Source organism: Panthera tigris, chromosome A2 (genome assembly GCF_018350195.1).
Source record: "Panthera tigris isolate Pti1 chromosome A2, P.tigris_Pti1_mat1.1, whole genome shotgun sequence".
Lineage (NCBI taxonomy): Eukaryota > Metazoa > Chordata > Mammalia > Carnivora > Felidae > Panthera > Panthera tigris.
Window position 1 is genome coordinate 54,985,262 of NC_056661.1, and position 17,411 is coordinate 55,002,672.

At 52.5% G+C, this 17,411-nt stretch overlaps 1 protein-coding gene across 2 annotated transcripts in view; it reads right to left on the reverse strand.

The window, feature by feature from the left end:
• Positions 1-3,361: 3,361 nt before the first annotated feature.
• SLC6A6 (solute carrier family 6 member 6) overlaps positions 3,362-17,411 on the reverse strand; it is an 87,919-nt gene continuing 73,869 nt past the window's right edge. For both annotated transcript variants that reach the window (XM_042979586.1, XM_042979587.1), the window contains 5 exons: positions 15,394-15,531; positions 13,960-14,062; positions 13,287-13,387; positions 10,639-10,809; positions 3,362-7,376 (listed from right to left, as the gene is read on the reverse strand). In XM_042979586.1, the coding sequence (XP_042835520.1) occupies positions 7,236-7,376; positions 10,639-10,809; positions 13,287-13,387; positions 13,960-14,062; positions 15,394-15,531 (654 nt within the window). In that variant the 3' untranslated portion in view covers positions 3,362-7,235. The remainder of the gene's footprint in view (positions 7,377-10,638; positions 10,810-13,286; positions 13,388-13,959; positions 14,063-15,393; positions 15,532-17,411) is intronic.

Consider the following 17,411-nt stretch of genomic DNA (forward strand, 5'->3'; position numbering starts at 1 on the left):
GTTGGATGTCCGACTTCAGCTCAGGTCATGATCTCACGGTCCGTGAGTTCGAGCTCCGCGTCGGGCTCTGTGCTGACAGCTCAGAGCCTGGAGCCTGTATCGGATTCTGTGTCTCCCTCTCTCTCTGACCCTCCCCCGTTCATGCTCTATCTTTCTCTGTCTCAAAAATAAATAAACGTTAAAAAAAAAAAAAGTCTGCTTGGACTATGCATTGTTTTCACCCCTGGAAAAACAACATGAACAAGGCGGAGGAGGTCCTGTCTGCATGGGGCTTATAATTCTAGTGGAAAACAGACAATGAACAAGGGAGTACATTGTAAAGAATTATTTCAGAATGAAAAAACAAAACAGTCATGGGGACACAGTGGAGGGTGAGAGCTTTAGCTCCGGGGTCAGGGAAGGACTTTTCTGAAGAGGTATTTGTGCGGAGACCTTCAAGACAGGAGCCAACCCTGTGGAGACCGGGAAGCACAGTGTCCCAGGCAGGGGGCGCAAGTGCGAAGGCTCTGAGGTGGGAATGAGCTTGGTGGGTCAAGGAAGAGAAAGGAGGCCCAAAAGCAGAGTGGGGAGACCAGGTTGGAGGGTGCAGGGCCCAATGGTGAGGGCTTGGGTCTGGACTGGATTTTATCCTATCTGCAGGAGGAAGCCGCCGAGGCACGTAAGTGGTGGGTCTGCTGCATGGAGCCACTTTATCCTGGGTGGGATCTCACTGATGTCCTGAGTCTTCACTGGGCATCCAGGGCAGGATGGGCCCAGAGGGCACGGCCAGGCCTCACTAGGGGTCCACAGCTCTGTGGGGGCAGATGAAGAGCTTCTTCCCATCAGCTATGCATGAGGGAGTGAGCCCCCCATCTTTGGAGATGTGTTAGTGTGGCTGGGCCAGGGAAGCCAAAGGCCAGATTGGGCACAGGGTACCTCTGCTCTCCCTAGTGCCAGGCGATAGACTCTGGGCCCTTCTGAAACAGGGAAGAGGGTGTGGACAGCGCCAGACCTAGAGAGGTACCCCTGTGCTACAGACTGGCTTCGTGCAGGCACTTCTGTGTGCTTTTCAAGAATTCTCTGGATTCTCCTACAGCCTTCAGAGGTGGTTCTGTTAGCCCAGTGTCATAGGTGAGGAAATGTACAGAGAGGTTAAGTAACTTGCCCTAAGTCACACAAATAGTAAGGGATGGAATACAAGGATTTGAATACAAGTTATGGCCAAAACACACAGGGAGGAGGGAGGTGGACAGAGGCCATCAGAAAGGCCAACAAGGGACGCCTGGGTGGCTCAGTTGGTGAGGCGTCTGACTTAGGCTCAGGTCAAAATCTCACAGTTTGTGGGTCTGAGCCCACACCGGGTTCTGTGCTGACAGCTCAGAGCCTGGAATCTACTTCAGATTCTGTGTCTCCCCCTCTCTGTGCCCCTCCCCCACTCACGTTCTGTCTGTCTCTGTCTCAAAAATAAAAAATATATATATCAAAAAAGAAAGGCCAACAACCAGAAAAAGCTGGGGGAGTGGCATTTTATTCTAACATCATCTATAAATAATGAGTTTATATTACTGAGGGGCACCTGGGTGGGTCAGTTTAGCTGAGTGGCTCTTGGTTTTGGCTCTGGTCATGATCTCAAGCTCCATGGGATTGAGCCCCGCACTGGGGTGTTCTCTCTCTGTCTGCCCCTCCCCCGCTCATACATACTTGCTCTCTCAAAATACACTTTTAAAAAATGAGTTATTGAGAGATGTTTGGTCTGGCGAATTGGAGAAAAGGACCCAGGAGGCTTCCCTAAATTTGCCCACACACTGATCTGTCCAAAATATTGACCTGCACTATGATCCCAGCAAAGCTGAACCCCTCTTCTGGCCTCAGTTTCCCCACCTATAACAGTGAGTTGAGCACACGATTCCCAACGCAGAGGACCAAATACTTCCTGTACCAAATACTTTCTGAGGTCCTGAGTGTTCTGCCTTCTGAGGCCCCAGAGTCTGTGGTGTGATTTCTATTTGCATCCCTCTAGGGCTTATGCTCCTCCCTGCAGCCTCCCCCACTCAGGCCTGGTGGTCAGAAAGCCCGTTTGGGTGCCAGTAACTACTCCTGTGCATGACCTCTAATCAGCCCGAAGCCTTGAAAGGGGCAGCAGTTTATTCCAGGTGGGGAAACTGAGGCTCAGGAGACTGATGTGTGGTGTCCCAGCCATGCGGGGTGGGATGCATGCCAGGTGGGCTTCAGTCCCCAGCATCAGGGGAACCAGCCCGGAGCAGACCCAGGACAATTCTTTCAAAGACTCGCTCTGTGCCCCCGAGTTAAGTGTACCCCTCTGTGAGCCTCTCCCTCAGTGTCTCCATAGACAATTACCACCCCCCCCACCTTTTTTTTTTTTTTTTTAATGTTTATTTTTGGTAGAGAGAACACAAGCAGGAGAGGAGCAGAGAGAGAGAGGGAGACACAGAATCTGACACTGAGCTGTCAGCACAGAGCCTGACACGGGGCTCGAACTCCCAAACCTCGAGATCATGACCTGAGCTGAAGTCAGACGCTTAACCGACTGAGCCACCCTCGGGCCCCTACAATACCCACCTTTGATGAGCATCCTAGGGCAGAACTGAAAGCCCTTTGTAAACTGTTAAGGTGCTTGTCAAACATGAGGAAAAACAGCCTCATCAAAACAGAACCAAGGGCACCTGGGAAGCTCAGTTAGTTAAGTGTCTGACTCTTGACTTTGGCTCAGGTCATGATCCTCGGGTCCTGGGATTGAGCCCCGAGTCAGGCTCTGCGCTGAGTGTGGAACCTGCTTGGGATTCTCTCTCTCTCTCTCTGCTCCTGCCCCCCTCCCAACTTGCTTGCACATGTGCACACTCTCAAAAGAAAAATTAAAAAAGAAAAACACAGAACCAACACGTGTTGGATTTTAAAAAGGAAATGTTTATTTTCATGTTATAAGGTGATTACAAACTCCTCTAAAAAAAAGCAAAGATGAATTTAAAATATCGATATACATATTTATCTAAAAAGCAAAAGAGGAAAAGAAAAGCCCTGCAAAATACAGGGATTCATATCATAAAACATTTATACACAAAAGCTTGTATACTGCAAGACTGAATTACACACCAAGGATCTTATTCAAATACAAATTCCTCCTCAGAAGAGTCTCTCGTTGGTTGATTTTTTTTTTTTTACAAAAGTTTAAAATATCTTAAAAATATTTTGAAGTTTTAAAAAAAAGTCCTGATGAGCCAGACATATTTCTGGAAGGAGGCAAGACCCACGTTCTCAGCTTTCTCTTGTGCTAAATACAGAGTCACAGTTGCTAGGGATTCGAAAATTAAGTGGGTAAAAAATAAGGGTGGGGGGGGGGAGAAAGAAATGGAGCCAACATCTCAATTGGAAGCCAAATATATAACAAGATTCCTCAGGGAACTGTCAGAACACGTCTGTAGTGACACCCACCAAGAGAACAATGAAACATAGCTTCCGATTAAAACAGCAGTCTGAGGGCCAGGCATTAACAGGGCGTTGGGGGCGAGGGAAATGCTGTTCTCTGGCTTCCAGGTTGCCCACACCCCTCTCTGCGTTTTGATATCTGGGATGTTGTTTGGTTTGTGCCTGTTGGATTTTTGCACCGGGCTATTTATAGCATTCACGTGGACAGCCCAGCCTGGGGCTGCCTGACATTGGGGCTCAGGGCTGGATGGGACCTCTAGCCACCTCAGGGTTTCTCTTGGGTCCCTTCCTGGCCAGTGTCTGAGGCTGGAGGGGAAGGGAGGCAGTGTCTGCCTTTAGCCCTGGCTGCCCAGAGCATTTCCCCGTCCAGAGGGGCAGTGCTGGGGAGATGCTGGCTGGGCCCCGGACCACTGTGCAGTGGCACCGGGTGACACAAGATCACCCTGTGCTAGGCTGAGGGTGGCTCACTCCCCTTGGACTTTGCCACCTTCTCTAGGGGTGCGCTGGGATCTGGGGTAAGAATGAGGGAGCACAGGTACAGAGAGGGGGCCGTGTCACCCAGAAATCATCCAAGGCCACTCACTTCTCTGCCTGGGAATGTCCCTCGCGGCCTCAGGCTAAATCCTGCCTAAGGGATTCTGCCTCTTGCACACCAACCGGCTTCACTGGGCCTCAGTTTCCTCACGTGCCATAGGGAGGTCAGCTCCTAGCTCACAGAGGGCTGTTGGGTGCAGGGCCAGGGTGAATGGGTGCCACCTCTCCTACCAGAGGAAGGGCAGTCGTCGGTCCCACGGAGCCACAGCTTGAGGTCCAGTTGGCCCGAGGATGGTGAGAGGACGGGGGGTGCTGCTCTCCTCGTCCCTGAACGCTGGGGGGACAGAGCGCTTCCTTTTTCATAAAGGCTCGTCTTTGGTCTTCAGGGAGAACACTGGGGAGCTACATGCGCCACTCATCACACACCCCTTGGGGAACCTGCAGCCAGACGGACTCCAGACAGCCCGGCTCCAGTCCCTGCTTGCCGTGCCCAGCTTCTTCCTCACAGCAGGTCTCATTTCCCCCATTTTATAAGGGCGCTGACCGGGGAGGCACTGACCACGCAAGACTGCCCACCGCGGGGACTGACACGGCCCATGCCAGGCCCGGCGAAGCATCTCCCTGGGTGAGATTTATCCTGAGGCCCTTACCCATTTCTGCATCCTAAAACAAGTTCTTTAACCACCTCCCTCGCTTCCCTTCCAGAGCTGGCCTGCTGGGCTATCTGCGGGCACTGGAAATTCTAACCCATCCCAAGGCAGAGAGTGGGCGGGCTGCCTGTTCTCCAGAGACAGGAGGACCAGAGTCATGAGCTCCAATGACAGGTTTCCTTTATGAGGAGACATAGAAAAGTCACGCACCATCACACCTTGTACTCACAGAGCCAAGTTCTGCGGAAACACAAGGGCGAGGGGAGTAGACAAGAGGGTCCAATTGGAGACAGGTGCACTGGACGATTGTTGAGGAGCGGGCTTGGGAAAAGTGGCTGACCTTCCTTCCAGGCGGGGCCTGGGGACTTGGTCTGCATGTGTCTTTGGTCTAGAATTTGGTCTGCGAATTTTGTAAGAGGAGAGGCCTTTCCCAGGCCATTTCCAGAATGTTGCAATTTGCCTACCAACCCAAAATACTGTAGCCTTTCACCAGAGGGGAGACATTGTAGCCTGAAATGGCCACAAAATGCCCAGGCAGCCACTGCACGCCAGGCCCCCCTCGACCCCACGTGTCACCTGTCCCCAATCGTTGACAGTGGTTAGTTCACTAAGTTCCATGAGACAAAGGAAAACAGGTCACATTGCTACTCGGTAAAATTAGGAAAAAAAACCCAACAAAATCAAATCAGACACAGCGGCAACCATAAATACATAGAGAAACAGGAACACAGAATTGTTAACAGTTTGGAATAGGACTGGGTATTGTTTGGCAGAGTATATGCTTTGGAAACAGTGAAATGTGGATGCTTGACAAAGAGAAGAGGTTCAGAACTGCCTCTGCCCCTCAGACCCCAGAGGCTCCTCCCCTCCCGAATCTGGGGAGAGGGTTCCAGGATTCAGAGAGCCCCTGCTCTGAAAACCCGAGCTGGACCACTCTCCACGCCCCATGAGGCCGTCACTGTAATTTGTGCGTGACAACGTGTCGTATTTAGACTCTGAACTTGGAAGTGACAGTTTAAATGGCACAGTTTAGGTCCAAATGGGGGCTGGGGCGGAGACGTGTCCGTCTCGGGATTTTAAAGGTGGAGTACCTTCTCTCTTGGTTCAGAGAAGACAGGCTCTTGGGTAAGCCAGTTCTGGGGTGCCAGCCCCCTGAACAATCCCACCCTTCTAGAAAATGCCCTCTCACCTCCTCTCCTCGGTCCCCACATAGTGTGTATCTAACACCAGCTACCGCAGGAGTTGTGAAGAGTTTCACCATCTCCCGAGTCACCACCAAGGGCTGCTCTTGTGCCTGAACAGGGAGGAGGGTTTGGGAGCACTTCGCCCAAGTCAAAGATCCAGGGAGGCTCCAAAAGCACTCCTGGCACTCCCACGGGGGCAGCCCTGAGCCGGGAGCGTGTCGGGAGTTTCCCAGCCCCTGGGAGACGAGGACAGAGCTGAGCGTGGATTGCTGAGGAAAGAAAAGCACCCCTCCCTGACACCAGGCCTCTCAATGCCTGGGCCCACACCCTTTGGTCCACTGGCTCACCTCTCGTCCCTCACCAAATACATCATGCTTCTCTCCTACACGCAGCTGCGAGAGAGGTCAGCGGGGGGCCGGCCAGAACCTGATAGAACCCCATTAAAACGCAACAGACCCATCCATGTGAGGGTCGGAGCCCTGAGACCGCTGGCGGCTCCTGCAACGCCGGCCCCGAACTCTAGCTGGGAAGTCGTGGGACTGCAGTCTCCCGAGGCCTCCTGAATGTCAGGGTTCCATCCTCCCCAGCACCCTCTTGGGAGCTCTTACTGCCCCCGCTCCGATGAACGGTCCTAACAATCGATCTGACAGTCCTTCTGACTATCCACCCTCCATCTCAAAATAACAGGCGGGATTTTGCTCTTGGTGCAACGGTTTCTAGAGAATCAGACTTTGGCTGTAAGGCCTCACCTGTCAGCTGTAAGTCAGTCCCTTGACTGGAGGCGCTGATTCACTATTTGGCATCTCTCTTCTTGGCTAAGACAAGTGCAATGAAACCTCTCCTTGTGGCCCTCCTTTCTCTAGCCCCTCTGGGTCAGGCCGGCTGGTGGGGCCTCCCCTCTGCTGTATGCTTCTATCTGAACCAGGCTGAGAAGGTACTACACCTTTAAAATGGGTCTCCCGTCCAGGAAAATTCCACCCTGTGTTTTTGGGGGCAGAACTTTCTGCCAGCTATACAAGCACCGAAGAATTGCTTTTGAAAACGAGATCTGTTGCTGGCAAGATCGATTCAAGTGGTAAAAGTGTATGACAATCTCTAAATGTATATATAGTTATATGTAAAAAAAAAAAATACAAAGAAAAATTTACCAAGTTCCCATAAAATACATCTAATTCAATATGAAAACTCTGCCTCGCCCCGGACATCCGCCGGTGGGTTTTCTTTTTTGTATAAAATATCCCCAAATCAAAACAAAAAACACATACACACGATACCACACACACACACACACACACACACACGCACGCACACAGAGTAACATTTTCTGTGACAATTAAAAAAAACAATCCTAGTGCAAATAGAAAGCTCTGTAAACCTGGTCCTATGAGAATCTAATGTTAGTAAACAGCAGGGAAGCAGCCCGTCCGCCCGAGCGCCCGAGAGCTCACATCATGGTCTCTACTATGATGTGGGTTGGTTTCATGAGAGCGCCGTTCACGGCCAGGCGGGAGCTGTAGGGCATAGCTCCCTCGCGCTCCACAGCCCAGCGGTTGGGTTCCCTCGGGGTCAGCAGGTATTTGAGTCTCTGGAGAAGGAAGAGGATGGGAGCAGAGAGGAAAGTCAGGCGTCCTAGTTCCCCTCTTCACCACAGTCGTCTATCCCCTCCGAGCCCGGCCAGTGCGCTGTTTGGCCTTTGGCAAACTACCCCCGTCTCTGGACCTCCCATTTCATCCACTAGCAAATGAAGGAGCTGAACTAAGGTGCTTCTTCTAAGGTCCCTCTGGGCCCTGAATGAGGGCAGAATTCCTGTCAGTAGTTTCCTTGGCCAACCCCTGCCTGCACACCTCAGGGACAGGGGGACTCATACCGCCTGGCTCCGACTTCTTTCTCCTACGAGGCTGAAATCTGCCTCCTTGTAATCCCCATCCCCAGATTTCTCTGACTTGCAAAGCAGCTGAGTTTCTGCAATTTGTAAGCCCGAGGTAGGAAGACGGTTATGAGCCTCCCCTGGCTTCCTACCTTCCCCAAGGAGAAACCCCCAACTCCTCAGCCACCTGTAAACTGCATTTCCTGCCTTCTTGCATAGCCCTCCCATTCTCCTGCAGGTATCTAGTTCTCCCTGCTGGGGGCTCAGAGACACTGCTCGTGTCTGAGGTCCTCAGAGAGGGACCTGAGATTGGACTTCATGAGAGTTGTCCCATCACTTTGGGACAGGACGAGTTTCATCCTTCTGGCTGGTTGCCTGATCATAGAATCAGCGAGGGAAAGAGCCTTCCCAGGACACCCAGAAGACCCACAGCGGATTTGGGACTGGAACTCAGGTTTCCTGACCCCCAGCTTTCGCGTGCCAAGGGTCTACTCAAAGACTTAAATAGGAAGCAGCTGTGAATAAAAAATCCTCTCTTTAGACATTTACATTCAACTTAAGTATATTACAATTTTTAAGCTGCTTATTAAAAGCTACCATATCTCATTTCTTTTTTAAAAAAATGTTTTTAAACATTTATTTATTTTTGAGAGAAACAGAGACAGAGTGCCAGCTGGGGAGGGGCAGAGAGAGGTAGACACAGAATTGGAAGCAGGCTCCAGGCTCCGAGCTGTCAGCACAGAGCCCAACGCAGGGATTGAACTCACAAACCGCGAGATCATGACCTGAGATGAAGTCGGACGCTTAACTGACTGAGCCACTCAGGTGCCCCAAGAGCTACCATATTTCACTTGAAAAATCCAAATTTAATTTCCATCTGCTCTTAAAACCTTGCAAGATTTGGCAACTAGTAACAACAGGCCAGAGCTGAGCACATGGCTGCCTGCTGCAACTTTCGATCGCCTTCTCCAGGTCCCTCCTGGCCCCGAGTGAGTCCTTCCCTTGCCCAGGTTCCCCGCCTGGTTCTGGGGGAACCAGCCTGGAGGCCCCAGGGAAAGGGTAAGGGACGGAGGGCCAGCAGGAGAGCAGGCTCGGCTCCCTGCCGTCATGCTGCCTCTCTATACAGCTGTGAGCCCAGAAGGTGGGACGAGAGGCAGGCAATGCCAGACAGCCACCCGGGACTCCACGTATATGGGAGGTGCGGACAGAAGGGGAGTCACCCCGGGACGGAGCTCTCAGTTTACAAATGTGGCTCAGGGAGAAGCTCATGGCTGGGAGCGCAGACGGGAGGTCGAGGGGCACGTGACAAACAGATGGATGGTGGCTCAAATGCCTTCAGAGGACAGCGCTTTGGCTATCCACCTGGCTTGGAGGCAACCATGAGGTGCAAGTTTGGGAGGAGGCCTCACCCACACCCTCCTCCTCCCCCCCTCCACACACTCCTTCCCTCCCTGCCCCCCCCACCCCACCAAAACCCATTCTCATCAAACCTCTGAACTTGGGATGGAACAATATTTTAAAATTAGGCTTTGAAGGGACACAAGTTAGTGTAAGGTGTCCCCCAGGGTTGAAATATGTGGCTGCTGTGGGCAGAGACCAATTGGAACAAACATCCAAGACTGTCTGCTCTGCCCCAATTAACCCATTAGTTTCTGGGCAGTAGGGACATTCTGGATATTCCCAGGGAGGGGCTGGGTTTGCAAGAGGTAACGGCGGGGGGGGGGGGGGGGTTGGGCAGGGAGGGACATGTGGAGGGCTCAGGACCGTAGCGATCACAGATCTGTCCCCAGACCCCCTATTTCAGGATTTTCACAAATGACAGGTCCTATCAGCATTCTGGCTGAGTGCTGGGGTCCTTCCCTGTGTCCTCTGAGAAATTACAATGGGTCTGATGCTGCAGGAACACCTCAAGGGCCCAAGGGCTATCCCAGCTCAGACAGACCCCGGCTTCGTGGCTTCATGTTTTCCTCCCGGGCACACCCTGGCCTGCTTCCTCTGTCTAGGGAAGGCTGGTGCCTTCTGCCCAGCCACCCCTCTCCCCCCACCAACACCACCTCCAGGCCATTCCTCTGCCCACAAGGAAACCGGCCCAGCCCAAGGGGGAGCCAGGGCCCCAGGACATCCTGGCTCCAGATTTTTAAGAGAATAACAATAAAAAGAGTCCAGAACAAAACAGTGTAGTCTTGGAGCTGGCCCAAGCCCAAAGGTTAAGAGAGATTCTAAGAAAAGGATTTCTTGGAAAGAGCCCCAGTTTTTGCCACAGCCTGGAATCTGCAGTATTGTTAGAGAAATTTCTGAGGGGCTGGTGGTAAGGAGGGGACCTCGGGGTGGGAGACTGGCAGGCACAGAAGCTTGGAGGACTGAGGGCCTGTCTCAGGCAGCAGATGGGGCCACAGATCTGGGGAAGGGGACACCAGCATGGGCCGGGCTTATCCAGAACATGGCTCCAGGGTAAGAGAAGGCCTCTGGGTAGAGCTCAGGCTTCCTTCCCAGCTCCTTGTCTCCTGTCTTATTGCTTCAGCACCATGGTCCCCACTGCTCCCAGGATAAAGCCCTACCTCTTAGCCTGACATGCAAAGCTACTGTCACCTCTCAAGCTTCATCACTCACCTGCCCCCCTCAGAACATGTCATTGCTGCCCAAACGCTATCACTTGTCCTTCCCTGTGAACATACCAAGCGTCACACCCTTCCACTTCTCATTCTCTGCTTGGCAAATTCCTCGCCCTGCCACAGTTCTGCTCTGAATGTCACCAGAGCCTTCGTCCATGTGAACTGTTTTTGTTCCTGTTTCCCCACATGCCTGCTGACAACCTCAACCCCTCCAGGGGGCAGGCAACGGGTTTAGGACCCAGAGAGGGCAAGCAACGTGCCCAAGGTCACACAGCAAATGGAACAGCCGACAGCCAGTGGCTGGCTTTCACCCTCTCCCTTCTCACCCTCCCGCACCCCCATATCCAGCCTTGGCCCCACGTGCTCACCACAAGGAACGGCCCTTCCGTCTGGCAGAGGCGGATGACCATGACCAAGGGGACACACATCATGGAGGACAGGGCCAGGCTCCAGCCCAGCCCGATGGCCCAGGTGGGGTACACGTAGACTTTGTTGTAAGTCAGGGGTACGTACTTGACGAGAGAGAAGATAAAACATCCCTGTGGAGAGAGATGGGGCAGTCAGGGGGGCCCTGGCATCAGGAGCAGGGGGCTCTAGGAGCAGGGCAGGGCCCACTCAAGGGGCCTTATGCCCTTCCTCACTCGGCTGCCTGAGGACCTCCTCTGGGGCAAACCTGACCACGTCGCTTCCCTGCTCAACACCCTTCCATGGTCCCCCAGTGCCTTCAGGATCCAGTCCAAGTCCCTCAGTCCGGCCAGCAACGTTAGCCAAGAGCTGTGCCCCTTCACCCCTCACCAGCCTGCCACCCCCTCTCCATGTCCGCACTCCAGCTGTCCTGAGATCCTTCCAGCTCCTTAAGCTGCATGCCCTGGGGCCTTAGAACAGGCTGTTCTCTTGACTCGAGCCCTTACCCTCCATCCTCATTTAGCTCGAATGGTCCTGTCTTCGTCTTACGTGTCCAGGCCCTGCCCGGACTCTGTCAGGTGACCATACCTTTCCTTCCCAGAAAGCATACGGTTATAATTGCTTCTTCACACATGCTCCCCCGACCTAACTGAATCGGCGAGGGCAAGCAGGACGTCTCTTTTGCTCCCCTGTTTCTCTAACACCTGGTGCAGCTCCAGATGTACACAGCAGGTGCATAATAAATGTTAGCTGCCTGGGTGAAAGCCTTTCCTCCCTTCCCCCACTCACCCATCTCCATCCCTGACCCCCAGGACAGGGTGTAGACCTGGGTCTTGCCCTGTGGGGGTGTGTCCAGCCCCAAGCCCAAGCCAGTGGCCAGTGACCATCAGTATCCATGAACAGTGGGGTGCGGTGAGCTCTGAGCCCCAAAGCCTGTGCAAAGTCCACATTTCCCTGAGAAGAGCACATAAGGCTGGTTGGGAGGGCCCAGGGCTTGTTTCTGGTCAAAATTATAGCATCTCACATATGACCCAGGATTGCCTTGGATGGATCCACAACGTAAAAAGGACTTAAATCTTCATTATCTAATAACTGGGGTTTGACGGGAAGACAAATCCACATAAATCAGAATTGGTGGCAGGGGAAGGGAGAGCATTAGGCTACAGATACTTTCCCGGGGGCAACTACCGTTTGCCTGGCCCTGTTGTTGCTTCCATCCCTAAGGGTGGGGTGTAGCTTAGGTTGGGATGGGGCCCAGGAGAGCGCTACTCTGGGCTCTCCCAGCACGAGGAAGCTTAGTACCTGCCCCTTCACATTCCTCTTTCCACTAGGGTGACCTCATCCCACTGCCTGGGGATACAGCCTACCTCTGATCTACCCCTCCCTCATCTCAGGGAGGGACAGAGTGGTGACAGGAGGTGCTCACAAACCACTGTCGAGTGAGGACAAGAACACGGGCTCTGAACCCAACTAAATTCATCTCCCACGATAAACTTGCCAGTTGTTGTGGCTGCTGGTTGCTACAGCTTATTGCATTTTGTGGGGAAAACATGCACCTCAGATGAGAAGGCCACAGCCATACTAAATGACAGCAAACCTAAGGTTGTTGCCTGTCACTCACCTCTCACTGCAGAGCCTCCTTGCCATTACAAACGGGGGAAACCAGGGCCCCAAGAGAAGGGAGGTGCACACTGCGAGTTCACGGCCGTGTTGATTTATTCTGGCCCTGAGAGCAGGGTCACTGAGGGGAGGGCCTGTTCATCCCTCAGCACCTGGTTCCTAAACGCAAGGAACATTTCTGCCATTTGTGCGCCTCATGGCACGAGCCAAGAATGGCCTAGCAGATGTCTTCCCCTGCAATTAGCTCCAAAGCTCACAAGTGGTTTCAAATAATGACAGGGAAGAAGAGGACTTCCCTTCTGCCAGAACCTCTGGGGAAAAGATTGAAATGGAGTGTCTGGGCATACTCTAACCTGCATTCCAAGATGGCGGGCAAGGGAAACCTGGCGCGGGGGTGGGGGGGCGGGGGGAGAGGAATGTGGCACATCACTGCCCTTGGGTCCTGGGTGGGTACGAAGCTTCCTTGTTCTTGGGAGAGTCCAGAGCATCTCTTTGCTGGGATTTCCCCTTTCTGGACACAACTCCCACCCTGCCATGGAAACACCACACTTCCAGCGTCTATGACCTCTCTCCATTTGACACCCTAAAGGCCCCTCAATTGGATCAGTGACCCAAACTGAGCTCACAAGCTCCAGAAGGGCTTGGGGAAAGGTTATGTGCTTTGTTGTGGACCCCCTGAATTTCTTGACATGCCCCGACACACCTTCCTCTTCCGCAACGCCTTGCCTTTGCACGGCCCAGGCTGGTTCCTCTGCCAGGAATGCCCTTTCTATTTTCTCTTCCCGACAAGCTCTTACTTATTCTTCAAAACTCATCTCAAGGAACTTTTGGGAGCAGCCTACTGCCTCACCTCTCCCAGGCAGAGGTGTCACTGGGCTTGTTACAGGCCAGTGCTTGGCAGGTGCTGAGCAAAAAATGGTTCAGGAGGTGATAAGGTCAAGCCCCATGGACAAAAGGCTAGCACCCACAAGCCAGGCAGGGCAGAACTCACAACACAGAGAACTGGAGTGACCACGGCCCAGCTGTACTTCATCCAGGGTCCAGGCCGGTAGCCAATCATGTCCTCAATACCGTCATAAAGGTTATCGCTGCCTAGGAGAGACAGAGGGAGACAGAGAGTGACACTGTGTCCAATGCCAGCATCTTCCCTGGGAATTGCACAGCAGGGGCTCAAGGGCCACGAGGGGGACTCGGGGGTCTGCTCAAGGTCCCTGCTGCTCAACACCACATAGATCCAAGAGTGGCAGATGTTCATCTGAAATTATGTGAAACTCAAATGTAACTGGGCATCGTATATTTTTGAGGCAAACTTAGGCAGCCCCCAAATCCTGGTGTGGCCAATCCAAGGTCTCAAGAGGATTAAAATAGACCATGTCCGGGTCCCAGAGCAGTAAATCATAGATTTACCCCCTGAACAGACAAATTCTGTGTTTCTCAAAACATACAGTCACACCCTGCACCTTTAGCATGGGGAGAATATGTCATGTGGCCACAACGATATTATTTCTGTACAAAAGGGGAAGCCTTGAGGGGAAATGCCAAGTAGGGAAAGCCTTTGTGTTCAACTCAGAGTGAATTCCCCTTAGAATTCTGTTTTGGAAGCTTCTAAATACAGAGACCCAAAGAAGAGACTTGAGAGAGTATATGCCAAAGTCTGTACTCACCATATATCCAGGCAATAACAAAACATTCAAAGAATGCAACCCACAAAAGGCATACACCGCTAGCTGCATAGTAGTCAAAGAGTTGAAACACATACATGCCACCCTATGAAGAAAAAAACCAGAGAAGGTTGACTTGTTATTTGGTATCTAATTCCCTTAATATATAAAGAGCTTTGACAGATCAATAAGAAATAGAAAACCCAAGAGGAAAATGGGCACAGACTATGATGACTAGATACATGTGTAGAAAGATGCTCAACTTCATGTTTGACAAATTTAATTAAAAAACACAGACACACAGGGGCGCCCAGCTGGCTCAGTCAGTGGAGCGTGCGACTCTTGATCTTGGGGTTTTGAGATCGAGCTCCACGCTAGGTGCAGAGATTACTTAACTAAATAAAATCTTAAAACACACACAAATACACACAGGAAAATGAAAGCAAAAGATGTTTTCCTCAGCAAAAATGATGGGTTTCCGGAAGCAGGTGCTGAAAACTAACCGGGGCCAACAGAGGATACTTCAGTGAAAGCCAACTGCTCAGTGTGGAGCTGTGATCTGCCTTTGGTGCATGCGTGTGTGTGCGTGTGTGTGTGTGTGCGTGTGTGTGTGTTTCTTAAAGACATTTCTAGAGAAACAGTCATTTGCATTTCCAGTAGGAAAAAGTGGTGATGTGAAACCTGAACGGAGTTTGGGAGCAAATGCAGTGATTTGCTGGAGAATGAGGGGTGGTAGGTGGGGAGGGGAGCATAGGACAGCAGGCCCCAGGCCTATGCCAGGCTTCCGTGTTTATGTTAGCGCAAGAATCTTTCTTTTCTGCTGCCTCTTCTTAGACAGCTGGCCCACCTCTGCCTTAGACACTGTACTGTTCCTGCATCTTTTTTTCCTTCTGGATGGAGCCTCCTCAGGGCCCCGCCCACCCTCTGAACAGTGCACACTCCCTGCCGACTGCACAGGCCCAGCACCGCCGGTGGTATCTACCAGGAGGTCTGCATTTATCTTTTTGAATGTCTCCACCTCCCCTCCGGGCCTGAGAAGGGCTGTGGCACAGTCGTGGGTGAAAAGAGCTGCCATTAAAATGGATTTCGGCTGAAGCACCTCTCTCCCAGGCATCCTGGGACGAGGGAGAGACGGAGGGCAGGGGGTGGCCAAGGTGTTGCCATGGTAACAGGAGAAAGGGTTGGGAAGTCTGGGTCAACTGCTGGGTCCTGAGCTGTCTCCTGCTGCCCGAAATGTAGGCCAGGTCCCTTGGGCAGGGTGGGATCCCTGAACTGGGTGGGGCCGGGAGACAACCCATCTCGGTGCTGCAGCCTAGCCACTGCCTCCACCAGTGGGAGGAGGGGCAGTACAGCCTTGGACTGGTCTTTGAAGCATGTGTAGGTCACCAAGAGCCCTGCAAGAGGAGGTCCCTCGGGCCAGGTGAGAAAGCCACCTACCTCCGTCACCATCGCCAGCCCCAGCAAGTAGCTGATGCTACATATGAAGGCGATGAAGATTTCCCGACGGAAACCCTTCCTTAGGAAGGATGGGTAAAGATCGACCAAGGACGTGATCTGTCCTTCGACTTCAACAAACTGCGGAGGAGAAGAGAGTGGTTGAGTCCCAGATGCCCAGCGCCTCCCCTCCGCTCAGAGAGGAGACTCCTGGCACTCACGGAGTAGCCTGCGGGGTCAAGACCAAATGTGTGAACGTGGTCTCCTGAACTCTACCTGGGGAGCCCCGCCAGCCGGTCTTGCCACGGTGGGCCACTCACAGTCCTCCAAATATCCCACATGTCTGTGTCTTTGGTTCAGAATGCCTTTCCCTTGTCATTTAAGACTTCACTCAAGAATGACCACTTCTCTGAAGCTCATGCTGACCCTCACCTTCTCACACTTGCTGGCACATATGTATTGGCACAAACACCTCCCCCCATCTTGGTCTTGGTCCTTTCTGACACCAAGGGCAGTGCCCCCTCGTCTCTGGGCCTGGAGTGCCCAGGTGGGCTAGGGACATGTGGTTGCTCAGTGGACACATGAAGAATGAATGGGTAACTCAGGGCAAGTCTGGACCCCCATTTCCCCATCAGATTCACACAATGGCTTTAGCTCTGTGGGGAACGTGGATCCACGAGGAAATCCTGCACACCTAAGCGCCCACGTGTGTGAGCCACATGCTAACTGTGACCCCAGGAACCCGTCCCTGGGCTCCCAAAGGTAAGGAAACCCATTGAAGAGGCCCTTCCTTGGGTAATGTGCTAGGATGATTCTCAATCTTTCTAAATCTTTCTAACATATAACTTGGAGACGGAGCCAGATCATTACATGGAGAGCTGCCTCTGTTAAAATGCAGCAGGAAGCTGTCCTATGGACACTTATTGTCATGGATGTAACCAGTGCCCGATGGACGGGTTCCACCCTTCTGCGGCTACTGGTCCGGGCAAAGACTCCTCCTCTACCTCTATCTTTGGGGCAGAAGCATCCGGAGCACAATCTAGAAATGAAGCTTCAGGACCGAAGGGCACATAGAAGCAGTTTACATTTGGGTGACTACTGCCAAAATGCTTTGCCAGCCAACATACCCTCCAAGGCCGGTCTGTCTGATTCCTTTAAAAGTCGAAAAGCTAAAGCCTTGACCCTTCTGTTCTTTCATCCGAGAGAGGCATTTGGGAAGGATGTTTCCCCAGCATTCCTACGAGAGAGATCCCACCACTTATTCCTTTGGGATGCATCATAGGAGGATCAAGGGATACAAACCGGGAGCGAATCCCTTTCATGGCTGAGAGGGGCTGGAGAAATGATCCTTTGTTGCCAGGAATTCAGGGAAAAGAGGAGCGAGAGGCTCTTGAAAGGGGCCCAAAGAGGAGGGGCTGATGTTTTGACCTCGGACTGATGTGTCAGCCACAGAGTTTTCAACCTAAATTACCACTGAATTACAGCAAACCTGCGGCCCAAACATTAAGCTTCAAAAGGAGTTAAAGACAAAGGTTCTTTCCTTTTTGAGATGGGGAAATTAAAGGCAGGAAGGTCCAGTGTCACTGTGGGGCAGGGTCAACACCAGCACACGCCCCTCATTTCCAAGCTCCCTTCCATTTCTGGAGAACGCCAGCCCCAGCCCTCAGCCCTGCTCCACCGGCCTCTTCAGACCTCCCTCACTTAACAGCTATGTGACCCTGATTTCTCCAAATGTCCGTCTGTCTCCCCTGTAAAATGGGAAGGTCTTGCCTGCTCGGCAGGGAGGGGGACAAAGATGTGAAATCACAAGAGTAAGGTGGTAATTGGGTGATTGCTGCAAACCCACGTCAGGGGATGAGTGAGCTCCAGGGAGATGGGGGCCAGCTCTCTCCTCCACCGGTGCTGCTTGTTATCTCGTGCAAGCATCTGCCTCCACGTGCATGCCACCCCCACCCCATCTCACCAAGAAATACGCAGTGGTCCCTAAGTCAAAGAGCGCTCCCTGCAGATGCCAGACATCC